We start from the raw sequence: 19,136 nt of genomic DNA, 5'->3' as shown, positions 1-19,136 counted from the left end.
TGCCCTCCTGTCCTGTAACAATAACGCGCCTGGGTTAGATAGAATCAAATTCAACTTGTTGAAGAATCTACCCGGCAATGCCAAGAGGCGCTTGTTGAACTTGTTCAATAAGTTCCTGGTGCAAAACATTGTACCGCAGGATTGGAGGCAAGTGAAGGTGATCGCCATCCAAAAACCAGGGAAACCAGCTTCTGATCACAACTCTTATAGGCCGATTGCAACGCTATCCTGTATCCGGAAATTGATGGAGAAAATGATACTCCGTCGCTTAGACCACTGGGTCGAATCAAATGGTCTGCTATCAGATACTCAGTTTGGCTTCCGCCGTGCCAAAGGGATGAATGATTGTCTTGCGTTGCTTTCAACAGATATTCAGCTGGCGTATGCTCGCAAAGAACAAATGGCGTCTGCGTTCTTGGACATTAAGGGGGCTTTTGATTCCGTTTCTATTGACATTCTTTCGGGTAAACTTCACCGACAAGGATTTTCTCCAATATTAAACAATTTTTTGCACAATTTGTTGTCCGAAAAGCATATGCATTTTACGCATGGTGATTTGGCAACTTTTCGAATTAGCTACATGGGTCTTCCCCAGGGCTCATGTTTAAGCCCCCTTCTTTACAATTTTTATGTAAATGACATCGATGAATGTCTGGCAAATTCATGCACGATAAGACAACTTGCCGACGACAGCGTGGTCTCTGTTACAGGAGCCAAAGCTGCCGATTTGCAAGGACCATTGCAAGATACCTTGGACAATTTGTCTGCTTGGGCTCTACAGCTAGGTATCGAATTCTCTCCGGAGAAGACTGAGATAGTAGTTTTTTCTAGGAAGCATGAACCTGCTCAGCTCCAAGCACAATTAATGGGTAAAACGATCTCTCAGGTTTTGGTGCATAAGTATCTTGGTGTCTGGTTCGACTCTAAGGGCACCTGGGGTTGCCATGTTAGGTATCTGATGAAGAAAAGTCAGCAAAGAGTAAATTTTCTTCGTACAATAACCGGATCATGGTGGGGAGCCCACCCAGGAGACCTTATAAGGCTCTACCAAACAACGATATTGTCTGTAATTGAGTACGGGTGTTTCTGCTTCCGCTCCGCAGTAAACACACATTTGATCAAACTGGAGCGAATACAATATCGTTGTTTGCGTATCACCTTAGGTTGCACGCAATCGACCCATACGATGAGTTTGGAGGTCTTAGCCGGAGTACTACCGTTGAAAAACCGCTTCTGGAGCCTGTCTTCTCGTATTCTTATCAAATGTGAGGACTTGAACCGTCCTGTGATTGAAAATTTTGAAAGGTTAATCGAACTCAATTCTCAAACCCGTTTTATGACATTGTATTTCAATCACATGTCCCAAAATATTAACCCTTCTTTGAATATTCCAAATCGTGTCAACTTATCAAATACTTCTGATTCTACTGTGTTTATCGATACATCCATGATAGAAGAAACTCGTGGAATCCCGGATCATTTACGCGTGCAGCAGATCCCTAAAACTTTTTCCAATAAATATCGAAACATCAACTGCAACAATATGTTCTACACTGACGGATCACTTCTCGATGGGTCCACTGGCTTCGGTGTCTTCAATAACAATTTAACCGTCTCCCATAAGCTCGATAATCCTGCTTCTGTTTACGTCGCAGAATTAGCTGCTATTCAGTACACCCTAGGGATTATCGAAAAAATGCCCACGGACCATTATTTCATTTTTTTTATTTTTTTATTTTTTTTTAAAAGGGGGGATTTGTTAGTAGCTTAAGTATTTATGATAAATATTAGTAAATAATGAGTATGTGTGTCCAATCACAAATGGTGACTTCTCAACACTGTTAGAAATTTGTAATTTTAATTGTTAGGATTTGTTTGCTTTCGCAATTAGGACTTATCATTCGTAGGGATTTAAACCTACTTGTCAGAAAAGGGGAAGTAAACTTACAACTAACTTAATTGATAACTTATTGGCTATAAAGAGAGCTTATCGTAGCAATTGAGGATTGCAACGATTTTTGTCGAAAATTGTTAATAATTTTATTTGACATAGCTTCTAATGGTTCAACATCAGTAAGTCTATGTAATTCGAGTGTACCAAACCAAGGAGGACGCTTCAAAATCATTTTCAGAATTTTATTCTGAATCCTTTGGAGCGTTTTCTTCCTTGTTGAACAGCAACTTGACCAGATCGGTACAGCATAAAGCATTGCTGGTCTAAAAATTTGTTTGTAAATCAAAAGTTTGTTCTTTAAACAAAGTTTAGAATTCCTGTTAATGAGAGGATATAAACATCTCGTATATTTGATGCACTTGGCTTGTATACTCTCAATGTGCTCTTTGAAAATAAGTTTTTTATCATAAATTAGTCCCAAGTACTTAACCTTGTCGGACCAACTTAAAATAACCCCATTCATCTTGACAACGTGATTATTGTTTGGCTTGAGGAAAGAAGCTCTAGGCTTATGCGGAAAAATTATCATTTGAGTTTTAGAAGCATTGGGAGAGATTTTCCACTTTTGCAAGTAGGAAGAAAAAATATCTAAACTTTTCTGCAATCGACTGCATATGACACGAAGACTTTTTCCTTTTACGGAAATGCTTGTGTCATCGCAGAACAATGACTTTGTGCATCCTGGAGGCAAATCAGGAAGATCTGAAGTGAATATGTTGTACAGGACTGGACCCAAGACTGAACCTTGAGGTACACCTGCTCTGACAGGAAATCTATCAGATTTTGAATTCTGATAGACAACCTGCAGAGTTCGATCAGTAAGATAATTTTTTAAAATTTTGATTAGGAAAATTGGAAAATTAAAAGTTTGCAATTTCGCAATCAAACCTTTATGCCAAACACTGTCGAATGCTTTTTCTATGTCTAAAAGAGCAGCTCCAGTGGAATAACCTTCAGATTTGTTAGCTCGTATCATATTAGTAACTCTGAGCAATTGATGAGTTGTGGAATGCCCATGGCGAAATCCAAACTGTTCATTTGCAAAAATTGAATTTTCGTTGATGTGTGACATCATTCTGTTAAGGATAATTCTCTCAAACAGTTTACTTATTGAAGAAAGCAGACTGATTGGTCGATAACTTGAGACTTCAGCTGGGTTCTTATCCGGTTTTAAAATGGGAGTAATTTTTGCATTTTTCCATAATTTGGGAAAATATGCAATTTTGAAGCAGCAATTGAAAATTTTCACTAAAAATTCCATTGTGCTCTCAGGGAGATGTTTGATAAGTATATTAAAGATTCCATCGTCACCAGGTGCTTTCATATTTTTGAAATTTTTAATAATTGATTTAATCTCATTCAAGTTAGTTTCAATTATTTCTGCAGGTAAAAAATTCTGGGAAGAAATTAAATCAAATTGACGTGTGACTTCATTTTCAATTGGACTCACAAAATTCAAATTTGAGTTATGAACACTTTCAAACTGTTGAGCAAGTCTTTGAGCCTTTTGTTCATTGGATACAAGAAAACGTTCACCATCTTTTAAAACTGGAATAGGCTTTGAAGGTTTCTTAAGAATCTTCGACAGCTTCCAAAATGGTTTTGAATATGGTTTCAATTTTTCAACTTTAGTCTCAAAATTTTGATTTCTCAGAAGAGTAAATCTATGTTTAATCTCTTTCTGTAAATCTTTATAAATAGTTTTAAAAACAGGGTCACGAGAACGTTGATATTGACGTCTGCGGACATTTTTCAAACGAATTAGAAGTTGAAGATTTTCGTCAATTATTGGTGAATCAAATTTCACTTGAGCCTTTGGAACAGAATAATTCCTGGCATCAACAATTGCACATTTTAATGCGTCCAAAGCGGAATCAATATTCACTTCGTTTTGCAAATCAAGCTCATTATTGAAATTTCTCTCAATATGAGTTTTGTATCTTTCCCAATTAGCCTTGTTATAATTAAAAACAGAGCTCATAGGGTTTAAAACTGATTCATGTGATAAAGAAAAAGTTATTGGAAGATGATCAGAATCAAAGTCAGCGTGTGTGATCAAATCACTACATACATGACTTTGATCTGTAAGCACCAAATCAATTGTTGAAGGGTTTCTTACAGAAGAAAAGCATGTAGGACTATTCGGAGACAAAATAGAATAGTATCCTGAAGAACAATCGTTGAATAAAATTTTGCCATTGGAATTACTTTGAGAATTATTCCATGAACGATGTTTAGCGTTAAAATCTCCGATTATGAAAAATTTCGAACGATTTCTGGTGAGTTTTTGTAAATCACCTTTAAAATAATTTTTGAGCTCGCGTGTGCATTGAAATGGTAAATATGCTGCGGCAATAAATAAAATCCCAAGTTCAGTTTGAACTTCAATTCCCAAAGTTTCAATAACTTTCGTCTCAAGATGGGGAAGAGCACGATGTTTGATTCGGCGATGAATAACAATTGCAACTCCACCGCCAGAACCCTGAATCCTATCATATCTATGAACCACGTAATTGGGATCATATTTTAATTTTATGTTAGGTTTCAAAAATGTTTCAGTAATAATTGCAATATGCACATTATTTACTGTTAAAAAATTAAAAAGCTCATTCTCATTGGCCTTCAATGAGCGAGCATTCCAATTTAATATTTTAATTGCTTTATTTAAAATCATTGCTAAATTTTAAATTAGAAACAATTTTAATAGTAAAATTTGTGCCTATTTGAATGGCTTCAAACATTGATTTTGCCTGCAACATGGCGTTCATAAGATCGAACATTGCCTGTTGCAAAAAAGAAAGTTTACCTGCCGTAATAGGCCCCAGGCAGTCGACATTAGAAAAAATATTTTCGGCAGCAAAATTAGCTGGAGTAATAGGTGTACAATTATTTTCTAGCGTGTTTTGCTTACCCATATTAATGGTCATTTTCGAACTACCAACACTAGGCGGTATAATGTTCGAACTACCTGTAACCTGTGCATAAGTTAAACGGGTATGCAAAGGAGTAGGTAAACTATGCGTCACTGGTACGCTTGGAGAATTTTGTTTTGAAGTTGGTTTTAATTGAGAAATTGAATTTTGTTTACCTTGCCTTGCCTTAACAATTGCTAAACGGACTGGGCATTGATAAAAATTTGACATATGGTTGCCGTTACAATTCGCACAGCGAAAATTTTTACTCTCTTTCACAGGACATGTGTCCTTTTTGTGAGAAGAGTCTCCACAATTAAGACATTTTTGGTCCATGTTACAGAATTTGGAACCATGGCCATAACGTTGGCAAGTACGGCATTGGGTGATATGCTTTTTACCTCCGCCATACTTCCTATAAATTTCCCACTTTACACGCACATTATACAAAGCATGTGCTTTTTCAAAAAATTTTAAGTTGTTAACCTCATTGCGGTTAAAATGAATTAAATAATTAACAAGGGAAATTCCAGTTCTCTGACTGTTTTCGCCTCGTGATTTTTGTTTCATTAGAATTACTTGGGTAGGGGCTATGCCAAGTAATTCTGTTAAAGTAAGTTTGATCTCATCAACGGTTTGATCGTTGGTGAGACCTTTCAAGACAACCTTGAACGGCTTGGCGTTCTTGGTGTCATATGTAAAAAATTTGTACATCTTGTCAGTTAAATACTGAACAAGACGATCACGACCCTTAACTGAGTCGGCTAATAAGCGACATTCACCTCTACGGCCAATTTGATAGGTAACTTTAACGTCAGAAACAAACGTTGAAAGTTCCTTTTTGAATATATTAAATTCAGAAGAAATAGTTACCACGATAGGTGGAACTTTCTCCTTTTTTAAAGATTTTATATTTTGTATAGTTTCATTATTAATAACTTCCATTTCACCAGCTTCTTGCTCAGGCAAAATATCAAAAGGATTGTCACTACAGACACTCGATGTGTCAGAAAGAGATGCCTCTCTTTTCCTCCCCGCAGCGATGCGAGGTTTCTTTTTCCGTCCAGCCATTTCAGGTGATACGAAAAAAGTTAAAACAAATGTTAAATTCAAAAGTAGGTAGTCTTGAGAAAGACTGATGGGAAATAACTTTCAGGTAATCTTTAAAAGACACACTGACAAAACACAAACTTTGAAGCTATAGGCAGTCAAAGACCAGTCCACAAGCGACCGAAAAAACGTCTGATCTGTAGGACAGTTCAAGACGCACTGACCATTATTTCATCTTTACGGACAGTCGCAGTTCTATTGAGGCTCTTCGATCGATGAAAGATGTTAAGCACTCTCCGTATTTCCTGGGGAAAATACGGGAACATCTGAGTGCTTTATTCGAAAAATCGTTTCAGATTACCTTAGCGTGGGTCCCTTCTCACTGCTCGATACCGGGCAATGAGAAAGCGGACTCTGGCTAAGGTGGGCGCAACAAACGGTGGAATTTATGAAAGACCAATTGCCTTTAATGATTTTTTCTCATTTGTACGTCAGAATACGATCATCAGTTGGCAAAATTCTTGGACCAGAGGGGAACTGGGAAGGTGGTTACATTCCATTATACCCAAGGTATCGACGAATCCGTGGTTCAAGGGGTTGGATGTAGGTCGAGATTTCATTTGCGTGATGTCTCGGCTTATGTCCAATCACTATAGATTTGATGCGCATCTCCGTCGTATTGGGCTCGGGGAAAGTGGTATCTGTGCCTGTGGTGAAGGTTATCACGACATAGAGCACGTTGTTTGGTCATGCCCTGTACACCGTGACGCCAGGTCTAAATTATAAATTCCCTCCGGGCCGAGGGTAGAGAACCAGCTGTCCCTGTTCGTGATGTCTTGGCGAGTCGCGACCTACCCTACATGTCCCTTATATACATTTTCCTGAAATCCATCCATGCCCAAGTCTAGTCCCATTCCTTTCCACCCACATTCAACAAAACGGCAAGAACACGTCGTAGACCTCGATTTTGGAACCAGCAATTGAACCCCACAGGAACTCGCCAGGAAAACCCGAGTCCTTTCTTTATATCTTGGCTCAGCGGCACACACCATATGGCAACTTGAACACCAGCGAATAACAACAACGAACCAAAACCAGCAACTAGACCCCGCACAATACCCTCAGAACCCGAGGATTACGAGCCCCTGTCCCAGCTAATGACATCGTGGCTTAGCAGAACAAATACATACATGCTGCATATTCATTCGATGATCATCAGACGACCATTCAACTACAAAACACTGATTGAATAATACATGCTAGTTTCAAGATAGACTTAATTTCAGCTCGTAGTCGGCAGCGAGGATAAAAAATTTGCTTATAGATTTTAAGTCATCCGATATAATTGGCGCCGTTAAACATTGAAATGTATTTGTGCCGTGTCAAATAAATGATTTGTGAAGAAAAAAAAAAAAAACATTCGCTTTCCTGCAAGATATCTAAAACACATACTCATTGGCTCATGGAAACTCATTTGCACCTGTTTGAAAATACAATACTCGTGCCTAACCAGACAATATTCGCAACTTCGGCAACTCTGGTCAGACAGTATTTCATACTTCCATTTCAAGTAAACACTGGGGGACGAAACGAAAGTGTTTCTGATTAGACATTTGAGGTTGACGGTTGAGATTCTGATTATGTGTGGATGAAGGGGACAAAAATGAACCTGATCGTTGCATCAATACAAATGCAGCGAGTCAAGTCTTGCTACACATGCATTGCGGTGCTTGGCTGTATGTTCTCCTCCAGAAACACATACAATCGTGTGGCCGTCATAATTTTTATTACTTTTTGTTTGTTACTCTTTGTGTATAATGCGCAGTCTTAAGACACAATAAGTAATAAAAAATTGCCCTAAAGTAATAAAATGTTCCCCGTTTGCGTTGGGTATATATATATATATATATATATATATATATATATATATATATATATATATATATATATATATATATATATATATATATATATATATATATATATATATATATATATATATATATATATATATATATATATATATATATATTTATTTATTTATTTGAAAGACAAAACTGTTATTTACAACTTCGCCGAAGACACAATGCCAATCAAACGAATCGCTTTGGCTCTAGAAATATTTATAGTGCACTCTAAGGGGAATCTATATATCTATCTAAACATATGAAAATGCAGTCCTGTTTGTCTGTCTGATCCATATAGACTTGGAAACACCTGAACCGATCGACGGGAAAATTTGTATGTAGGGGTTTTTGGAGCCGGCAAAGGTTCCTCTGGAAGGGAAAACACATTTTGCATAACTCAAGAACTAATCAAGCAAATGAAACCAAATTTGGCATGTGGAGGTTTTAGGGAGCAAGAATCATGCGGGTGTTTTTGAGGGTAATAAACTTTAAAATGGTGGTTCGACATCCCTCGGAAGAGAGGGGCCAATATAAATGAAACAAAAAAATTCTGCATAACTCGAGAATTCACCAATAAAATGGAACCAAATTTGGCGTGTGGATGTTTTTGGGAGCAAAAATTATTTCTGTGGTAATTTGATTTGATGGTTTCCACCAAATCAAGCAGTTATTACAATAAATAGCTTTTTTTAACCTAAAAAATAATGTTTCTTCAGAATGTATAATTTTTTCAGAAAGATAAAATTATTATCTACAACTTTCCGAAGACGTCACACCGATCGAACAAACCGTTTTGGCCCCAAAAATGTTCCCGAAATAGTATTTTTAATAGCTTCTCAAAAATGAGTCGTGTAAAAATAATAAACCATTAGCACCAAATGGCATCTTTTGCCTACAGAAACGTTCATACAAAGTGTCAGCCAAATCGAAAATGACGATTTAAAAATATATTAAATTCGGGACATTTTTTGTGGAACTGCTAACCTCTTGAATAGAAGGCCGAATTGAGCATACACCAAAATCTACCCAGATGATAACGTTTAAAAAATCAGAAATGTACTGCTAGTTAATATTGCAGAGAATACCAAGCGCATGAACATAAAACGATCGTATCTACTCTTGGCTCTTTAACATCAGGTGGAAAATATTGTACTTTTCGAATACACTTAGCTCTTCTGTACTGTTTTGGAGAATTTTTTGATGATAAAATAATTGAAATTTGTTAGTTATAAAACATTTTTCATAGGGTAACCGCTTCTATATTCATCTCAGTACCTATATTCATTTCATCACGCCTTTTTAATCAATTTATCGTCAAATTCTACCATATTTTCAACGTAAAACTTACAGCCACTTGAGAAAATCGAGATGCAAATAGATTTACTTTCAAAAATTTGTTGAAGTTTGACGGTAAATTGGACAAATGAGAGAAATAAGATGAATATAGGTGCACCAAGCTGTTGAGATGAATAATGGAGCGATTACCCTATAAAAGATAACGACTTCTATGGTATTTTCAGAACTTTAAAATCCAACGAGAAACTTTTGAGAATCAATTAACTCCTTTCTATAAATACTATACTTGAACAATTTGATTCCATACTTTGACAAGTATTTAGTTGATTCTAAACATTTTAGGTAAACAACTTTTGGAAACAGAGCTTGAAAAAACGCGAAAAAGTTGTTGGTAGGAAGTCAACTTTTGCATGTAAGTGCATTTTTTTTGTTGTTGCAACAAATTACAGATATTTTTGATATGGTATAACTATCTAAGAAAAAAATTAGGATTTGCAAAACTATCTGGTCTTAAGAAAAATGTATTTTAATTTTCGAACTCAAACTTTTTCAGAGTCAAAAATTTTAAATTTAAATTAATATTTTTGTTGAAAAATCAAATCAAATCCCACATTTCATTCTATTACTTAGATATTGTAGATCCTATAGTTTTTCATTAAAGAATTTCGAAAAGAGATCAAAAAATAATTAGCTCTGCCAACGGCAAAGCGAATCGGCATGAAATCTCTCTGCCACTGTACAGTTGTAAACAGTTTCTACAATAGCGAATAAAAGCAGCACTGTTTACTCGGGTAATCGGGCATAATTAAAACGATCACTCCGCACCGCACTACCACCCCGCCGTCCGTCCAACCGGTCGGTCTGATCGCCTCTGATGAGATGAGAGTAAGCATATTCAATGAATGATTTATCGATTGTCTTCTACACACTGTGTCGCTGAGGTTCTCTCTCCCTCTGTGTGCACTAGGTACTATAAAGACTGCGAAGCAATCAATGCGCGCACACCGCAAAGTGAATGCATTCCAACCTCGTTCCAGGGAAAGCCCAGCATGGCAGTGACTGACCTTGGCGGCACATTAACAACAACAACCAGCGAGACACTGATGCTGCGCTGATTGAAATTGATTTCTGCTGACGTAACGATTCGCTATGACAAGGGTGAAACAGAACTTACATCGAGCAGCAGATGGTACTTCAGTATCCGCTGGACCGGCTTCAGCAAGTACGAACCCAGTGGGAGCGTGTGGTTCAGCATCTTCTGGGTTTGGACCAGTAGGGAATTGGTGTGGGTGGCCTGCAGTAGACTGGTTAGCAGGGCTATCGCCTCCGGGTAGCGGGTGCTGGTAGAAAATAACGTTGCTTATTAGGTGGACAAAATAGATGTTCGAATGACTTACCAGTATGTGGTGTAGCAGTGAAAATTCTCGTGGAGATCGATAAAGCAGCCGGAAATTTTGACCGGATCGCCTTTGGTTTCGTCCAGCCGCGAGAGTAGTCGACTGTTGAATTCCCAGATTTCCTGAATGTTGCTGAACAGAATGTCGAGCTCGTCTACCTTGAGACAGGCTCGTTCCTTCCAGTCTTGCAGGTAGCTGTGGAAGAGAAAAAAAATGTTCGTATTAATTTCGACCAGTTTGATCCATGAAACAGTTAAAAGGTTTCTTTTTGAATAATTTCCTCTGAGCTATTGATATAGAATAAATTATGCACTTGACTTTTAGTTCCTTTCTATCACCTTTCGTTTTACACATCTGTAAGCTGATACGTGTTTCGACCCCTAATTTAAACCTTCTCCAGTGCTTAGGAGGGCAATCCACCTGAGCACTGAAGAAGGCTTCAAGTAGAAGCCGGAATACGTTTCTACTCAGCTGTGTGAAGTGTGATAGACTTTATGGTAAAGAAAAAATAAAAGTGAATGCAATGAGGGGAATGAATTGTTTGTATTTTTGATGAGTTTATTATTAGTAAATAGTAATAAAAAAAAACTCACCCCTTGATGATCTGGCCCAAATCCTCGACGTAGCTCCGCTCGGAGTCGATAATCTCCATGACCGCCCGTTCGCACATCGTCAGCCCGCCGGTGCTGCCGTTCTGTTCGCATTCGCTCTGATCGGCCAAACTCTCGACGCTGGCCTGATAGGAGGGAGCTCCCCCGCAGCACTTGCCGCTGACTAGAAGTAGAGTGTCGGACCCGGAACTGCTGCTCGATGAGTAGGAACAAATCGACGAGGCCGACAGAGGCCGTGTGCTAAGAACGGGCGTTCCCGGCGTTTGGGTGAGTGAGGCTTTGCTCGACGATAACGAGGCAGAACTGGCCGTGTCGAGGCTGGGCGTTGAAGCGGACGTCACACTGCTGCCACTGGAACGCGGTAACTGCGGTGACTCGGGTAACGTCCGTGACGAATTAATCTGCAGTTGAACTCGAGCGTGCGCAAGTTTGCGGCGATCCTCCGATTCCGGCTGTTCGCTGTCGCCCTGAGCCGGTTCGGTGACGACAAGGCTTACGAACGGATTGCGTGCCTCTACGATGGTGTGCCGATGCTCGGATTCTTCGCAGTTCTCGACAAACGCATTACGGTCATCGCCGGGAGGTTCCATCGATTTTTCCGGATTACGCAGCACCGGTGGTTCCTCGTCAGGGGGTACCGTGATATCGAGATCACCAACCAGGGCGGACGTGAGGGATTTAATTCGCTGCTGGATGAGGCTCAACTTGGGAACATCCTCCGCCAGTGGCAGTGTCGTTTCACAGTTACCGTTCGCGTCACGGTGTTCGGTTTTGCCTTCCGACTTTGTGGCGAAATGTTCGATCAACTCGGAGGCTTGCGTGATTTTGGTGATGTTTTTCGACAGCGGTAGGTTTTTGAAGGCAACGTGCCTTGTCGACGTGATGGACGAGATCGATCGACTAGTAGAGAAGGACGCGGACTGACGTTGGTTCCGATGAAAGGTGTTCGGAGGAAGTCGCGCTTGTGGGGAGGCTTCCGGTTGGCTGGTTTCTATGGCCGTTTCAGTATTCGAAAGTATTCTCTGTACGTTCGACGAAAGGTTCCGAAACTTGTCCCCGTGCTTCGGAATGTGCGGGGCTGGGCGGGTTGGCCTTAGCAATCCTACGCTTTTGAACTTCAGAACGCTCGATTGGAAGGGCTTCTCGCTTGCTGGTTGAGTGAGTTCCTGGCTTAACTGAACTCTCTGTTGACTGCTGGTCGTGGATTGAGTGACCGTGGAATTGCTCGATGAGGTTGCATCCAAACTGTGACTGCTGGTGGATTGAATTTCACCGGAAGCCTTCGAAACAGGACTGCTTCCGGTAGTCGGCTTTTGATCGGCTCCTACTTTGGTGGCCAACGAATCGTAGTATCCCAGAAGCGAAGGTGCCAAATCGGTGCTGCTACCTGAAATTTAAAACAAAAAGGACAGAATTAATTACTGCAGCACTGGTAAGGCTCTCTGGATTCTGCGGATGTGATGTTCGTGTAGAAAAATGCCATAAATCTTGCTCCGGTTACCGCCCTCTCATAAGGCTGGCAGACAGACACACGTAGGAAGTTGAAACCTGAACCCCACCAAAAATGGTGCATTTGCATCAATTTCTCGTCTCAGCTCGACCTAAGGGGTCTTCTCTTATTAACTTTCTCGAACGTGTTAATCAGCAGAGCGGTTGGCGAAGCCTGTTTTTTTTTTAGAGTGGGCTGCACGTTTGATGACTTTGAACCATCGTTTATTTCGGGGATCGGTTTCGGTGGGCTGAAAACATTTTAATTTTTTAATTTATGGTAACCACAGTGAAAAGGTACGGCGTCTGCCCGGGGTGCGTTAAATCCCTCGTTTGCGACCGTGTGCGTTGACACCTCGTTAAAAAATTGTAACGCCATAATTTTGCTTTGTTTTGTGGTCCCAGACTGCTCTCTCTGTCTGTTTCCTCGTATGTCTTACCACGGTAATCACAATTTACAGCAATCATTCAGCGAAAGGGAAACGCGATACCCCGTGGACAAATGATTGCCCACCAAACGGAAGTTCATTTATTTTAATAAATAGTCTGTTCATAACGCAGACGGCACACTCAAGACGGATTTCTACAACGGCGGTGGCGACGGATCGACATCGACACTTGCGGTACACGACCAAGCGAGCAGGGGCTCCCTGCGGTCACCGCCAGCAAGGGAGGGAGAAATAGAAGAAAAAACAGCCAAAAGTCATAAATCAAGACCTTCCACAGTCTTTGAGGGCAAGCACACAACTTGATGCACTCAAGCCTTCATCGACGAGAACCATAACTGGTGGTGACAGATCGATGAGTTACGGTTAGCCATTCGCTTTCCGGGTCAATAGTCGACCCACTTTTAGGTGCGCGAGCGGTATGCTTTTGAATTTCGGAAAACCACCTGCCGATGCAAACGCACTCGCTTTGTCAACAGTTTGGCTCGGTTGACCCACAAAACGCCAGTGAACGGACGCGCAATCAGTGGCTTTCCGTCGAAGATCAAAATTGCCCTTCCAGTGTCGGATCGAAGTCTGTAACGGTTAGGGTGGCCGTTTTTTCGCCTAACCAGTTGATAATTTGTTATTTTTTCTTAAAAGCCAAGTGGTTCTTATTCTTCTTGAAAATTCACAGAAAAGAGCTCAAGTAATATGGATTGAAAATACATAAATACAACTTAATAACCTAAGTTTTAGAACAATGATTTCGGTTATATTGAGTAAACCAACAACACAGAAAAAAATACACGGTTTGAAAACAAATGTTGAAAATACATGACAAAAATGCAGCACAGTGCAAACAAAAAATAAATTAATTTGAAAAAGGACATCTATCAACCAATGTGACTATTTCAAACTGGAAAATATGATGAACGGATAAACAAAAAAGTGCGTGAACATAATAAACAAAAAACCAATTTTTCGACAGAACAAAAAAAGCGGAGGCAAAAAAACTTTTAATTATTTTTATAGCTTAGCATATTTAACGATTTTGAGCTTTTGACATTTTTTTATAATTAGTGTAGCGAACGGCTTCGACAGTAATTTTCATCGACAGGTTTCTGCATAAGATTGCTGCAAAAAACCTGCCGAAGAAAACCACTGCCGAAGCCTTTCGCTACCCTATAACATATTGAATTTATTTGCACATTCGACATCTTGAACATTATTGCTTATTAAAATCAAATAAACTCTATTGTAAAAAAGTTTGGACCTTTTACATGCTTGTTTTTTATCAAAATTTTTCAATTTTCAAACTTTAGCAATGCATATCAATTTCGGAAATTTTCACATTTCTCACATTTGTATAATTTGTACCCATTCTTGCCATTTTTACAACTTTTGAAATGTAAAACACTGAAAGCATCTTTGTGTTTTTTTTGTATTTTATGATTTGTTAAGTTTTTGATATTTTTTGTAGATAATAAAACCGAAAAAAGAAAAAAAAACAAACGAAAATGTCAAAAAATAGCTAATATTATACTGATCGATTTGGCATATCCAAAAGCCAAGCTGCGACATAAGGTAAATAAACCAATTTGACACGTTAGTGTTAGTTGTGTAAAAAATACTGATTTTGTGCCAAATAATCGTCAATTGGGGGAAGTGTTATTTTTATCGTTTCAATCAAAGAAAACGGCTCCTGTAACCGGGCCAGGATTTAAGGGGGGCAAAGGGGGCAAATGCCCCTGGCCTTTCGATACGAGGGGCCCTCCTAGTTCTGGGCCAGACTTGAAGACAGAGTGGAGACCTTTTTCTTCAGTCGTCACCTTCCAGCGAAGCGTTAATCCATTTCTAAATTTAAATTTTTCTTACCTCTTCTTTTTTAAGAAAAGAGGGCCCCACGAAAATATTTGCCTCGAGCCTCCCAACACCTAAATCCAGGCCCTGGCTGAAACTCATCGAGAGTCGAAAAAATCAAAATTACAAGAATAACAAAAATGTATAAAATAAAAGTAGAACGAAAATAACAAAAATGACAAAACAGACAAATATGATCGAAATGGCAAAATGACGTAAATGACGAAAAAAAAAACAGTATATAAATATTTGTCTGTATTAGTTGATTTTTGTCTTTTTTTTAATTTTTGTCAATCTCGTCGTTTTTATCATTTTTGAAATTTCTTTTGTATCACTATTTTCCTGTCGTTTTTGTCATTTTCTGTCGTTTTGTTCATTTATATTATTATCACCATTTTTATCATGTTTTGTCATCATGTAATTTTTTATATTTTCCGTGTCTTTTTATCCAGTAGTTTCGCCTTTTCGCCATTCTTAAAATTTTAGTGAATTTTCAAATTCTTGTACTTTTTTTCGTTATTTTTATTTGTCATAATTTGTGTTTTTCGATTTCTGATTTTACTTTTTTTTTAGTTTAGGATATGAAATCTAAAAGATATTTTAGATATTTGTGTCATTTCTTTTATGTTTAGCAATTTTCAAAACTCGACCATTTCTTTTAAATTTGTAATGATTCATTATTGCCATTCTTATTATTTTTGTCATTTAACTCCCTTTTGTCATACCCGTAGGGGCTTTCACCATTTTCCATCATTTTTGTTCATTTTTTTCATTTTCACCATTGGTTATCATATTTTGTCATTTTTTTTTGCTCTCATTATTGTGCAAAAATAGCGTATTGTATTTGCAATTGTTGTCTTTACTAGGGCAGGGGCTACTCGTCCATAGGTGCAACCTGTGTTTTGCACACGGGGACTCCAGCCAAACAATATTTCAAATTACAAAATTTCAAATCCAAATGTATATTTAAATTGTACTATTTTTCATTTTGTTTTGAAACAGTAACAAAGAGAGCGACCTGGGTTTTTTCACAGACATGATTGTGCATATTACCCCAAACTATTATTTTCAGAATTTTTTCAGTTGAACAGGTAGGTTCAAAAGCCACGTGACGCCCTTGATCGCGTGCAACATCGTTCGATTCCGTCACTTACCATGGTGACATGAACCATCGTTTCCGTCGCGGTCAAGGAAATGCGTAGGAAAACTCGATCGCCGTCAACAACGACTGTTACACCTTCTCTTCTCACAACCTCCTTCTTCACCCTAACGGCCGTGAGGACGTAGCCGGCGCTGTTATCGATCTATGTAAAGCAGATGCTCCTGAATTGTTGTCCATTAAAGAAGGTGCACTAATCTCATGTATCCATCTTACGGTGGTTCTTTATGCAACTTTACTAGCACAGATTAATTACGGAGAAGCAACTACGAAAAGTGCGGTCGTTCAAGCTCAAGGTGATTTTTGATTATTTTCCTCGCCTTTTATTTTGTAAGTTAATTTTCATTTCATTTCATTATACGCCATTTTGTGTGCGTTTTTTTTTATTTTACGTTTTATTTTTTAAAGTCTACGATTTTTAAATCATTTGGACAATATTTGTCTTATTATATTTTTCGAGATTTTTGATATTTCTATCAATATTGTAGTTTGTGTCATTTTTATCATCGTTTTCATGTTCGTCAACGTATTTTTTTGGCATTTTTGCAACTTTTTTCATTTCAATTATATTTTATGTTATTGTATATATTTGGCTTCGTCTTTTTTTAATCGTATTTTTCATATTTATCTATTGTTGTCATTTTCGTCATTTCTTATCATATATTATTATTCGTGTTATTTATGTCATTCGTGTTCTTTTTTGTTATTTACGTCATTTTTGTTTCTTTTATTCTTATATTTTGTTCTTTCAATAATGTTTGTCTGTTTTATTCCTTCTCTCTTGAACTAGTTATTTTTGTTATTTTTACCAGTTTGTCATTTTTTTGTCAGTCTTTTTTAGTTTTCTCATCTAAGTTTTTTTTAAATATTTACACTAAACAAGATATATGAAGCATTTTATTCATTTTTGAAATTTCCAAATATTTTTCTTTTTTTTTTAATTTTTGCATTTTTATTATCAGTTTTATGTCGTCGCCAATGTTATTTTCGAATTTTTTCTGTTCCTGTTAAATTAATATTTTTTATGTCTTCGATTTTGCCATCACTTCTGTCATCTTGTTCCTTTTTTCAGGTTTTGTCATTCGTGTCATTCATTTTTGTAGAATTTGGTCATATCTTATCCTTTATGTAATTTCAACAACTTCTGTCTCTTTCGTCAGTTCTGTCATTCTCGTCACTTGTTTCTTTTGAATTACGTTTGGCATACTTTTTTTGTCATTCTTGTCATTTTCGTTATTCTCATATATTTTACTTTCATATACCATATTCATCATTTTCGTTAAATCATTTTTTCCACTTTTGGGTTCCTATTTAACGTTCGTTAATTTAATATTTTTACTCTTCCCAACATATATGATAATTGTGACATTTGTTATTTTCATCATTTTTGTCATCTTTATCATTATTAATAATTGTTATTTCAGTCATGTTTGTCGCTTATACTACTGTTGTCATTTTAGTTATTTCTATCATCTATTACATTGCTTTCTTTCAAGACATTTTTGTATTTTTTGTTTTTGTCAGTCTTGAAAATTCTGGTAATTTTTGTTATTTATTTTTGATACTGTTATTCTCGCCAACTTTTACTTATTCCATATCATCTCTAGTATTTTTGTTATTGTCGTTCCTCATAGCTCTCTTGTCATTTCTTCAATTTTAAATTATTATCTTTTTCGTTTATTTCTGTTTATAACTTTTTTCGAAATTTTCGTCAGATTGGTCATTTGTGTTGTTTCGTCATTCTGTTTTTCTTCTTCGTTACTTTTGTAGTTTTTATTAATTTTATAGCTTTGGTTATGTTATTTTTGTGTTCCAATTTTACGTTTTAGTTAAATTCAGTATATATTTCCAAATCTGTATCATATTTCCTGTTCACTTATTTTTCGTTTTCTCTACTGCACACATTGTCTGCCTAATGAACTTGAATGTTAATGGGTAGAAGCCGTTATCGGAATACATATAGTTTCGTAAGCTGTCAGTGGTCACGCACACGCCAAACGCAAGTTACTAAAACTGTCTTCTTTCCTAGCAAACTATGAACCGGAGGTACACCAAAATTTGTTATTTTTTTATGTGTAGCAACTACAAGTTACCATTGATTGCGTTTAGTCCTCTACACACCTCCTCTCGCCTGATACGGACCCATTGAAGCGTGAGGAAATCAGAGTGAACTGAGTTTTAACTTTCTTAGGCACACGTGCTATTATTCGCACATGGCTAAACGTTCTGATCCAGTTGCATCGATAAAAACCGTCAAAAATATAATGCTTCGTTGAAGACAGAGGAAGATGATTTCGGGATGTAAAAGGAACGTAGTGTCATAAATATTCAGCATGTCCCAGAGATTTGAAATTAACCAAACCACTATCAGTTGATTAAGAACGTCAATCTATAGTAACAATCCAATTAGTCCTGTAACATCATACAGCTTCATCAAAATTAGGTTGTTAATTGAAAGCATAAGACAGTACCTGACTATGAAAAAGTCAAGTACATGATGGGTTATTTAAAACAAGAGCTCCAACGTAATCCTTTAACTATACTCCGACGTTCAAACTGTATGGTTGAAGCGATAATTCATTTGCCGATATGTAGAAATATCACCAGTCAATACGTTATTAAATAATCAGATATTATGTCATTGCTTAAACAGATACATGTCATTGCTATTAGCTTACACAATTTGTCATTACTTTGAAACATGATGTCAAATTTGATTAACGGTTTTTATTTTGGATGTTTGAAATATCGCCGTGTAGTTTTCGATTTTTCTAAAATACAACATAGGTACTATGTTGCATTTCGTACAAAAACCAAGCATTTGATTTGTTTAAAAAAAAAAGAACAAGACAAATTCCGAAATTCGCGTAGAAAACTTAATTTGCTGAAGGTTTTTAACCATTTCTGCTTAATACTTTCGAAAAAAAAAAAAAAAATAACAGCCGTGTTATTTTCACCTACGAAATGAGCTGAATATCAAGGAAAAATATAAAACGAACGATCATCAGATATTCTAAATAAGCGATTTTAAAATGAAATGCCCTTAAAAAAACCGCGACAAAAACGACTATTCT

The 19,136-nt window shown here is 37.4% G+C and overlaps 1 protein-coding gene across 3 annotated transcripts in view; it reads right to left on the bottom strand.

The window, feature by feature from the left end:
- The window catches only part of LOC129721311 (uncharacterized), a 235,643-nt gene that overhangs the window by 30,641 nt on the left and 185,866 nt on the right, over window positions 1-19,136 (bottom strand). For all 3 annotated transcript variants that reach the window (XM_055673746.1, XM_055673748.1, XM_055673745.1), the window contains 3 exons: window positions 11,110-12,514; window positions 10,517-10,711; window positions 10,294-10,459 (listed from right to left, as the gene is read on the bottom strand). In XM_055673746.1, coding sequence (XP_055529721.1) covers window positions 10,294-10,459; window positions 10,517-10,711; window positions 11,110-12,514 — 1,766 coding nt within the window. The remainder of the gene's footprint in view (window positions 1-10,293; window positions 10,460-10,516; window positions 10,712-11,109; window positions 12,515-19,136) is intronic.

This window comes from Wyeomyia smithii, chromosome 2, assembly GCF_029784165.1.
Source record: "Wyeomyia smithii strain HCP4-BCI-WySm-NY-G18 chromosome 2, ASM2978416v1, whole genome shotgun sequence".
Lineage (NCBI taxonomy): Eukaryota > Metazoa > Arthropoda > Insecta > Diptera > Culicidae > Wyeomyia > Wyeomyia smithii.
This window is presented reverse-complemented; position numbering and strand designations above follow the sequence as displayed.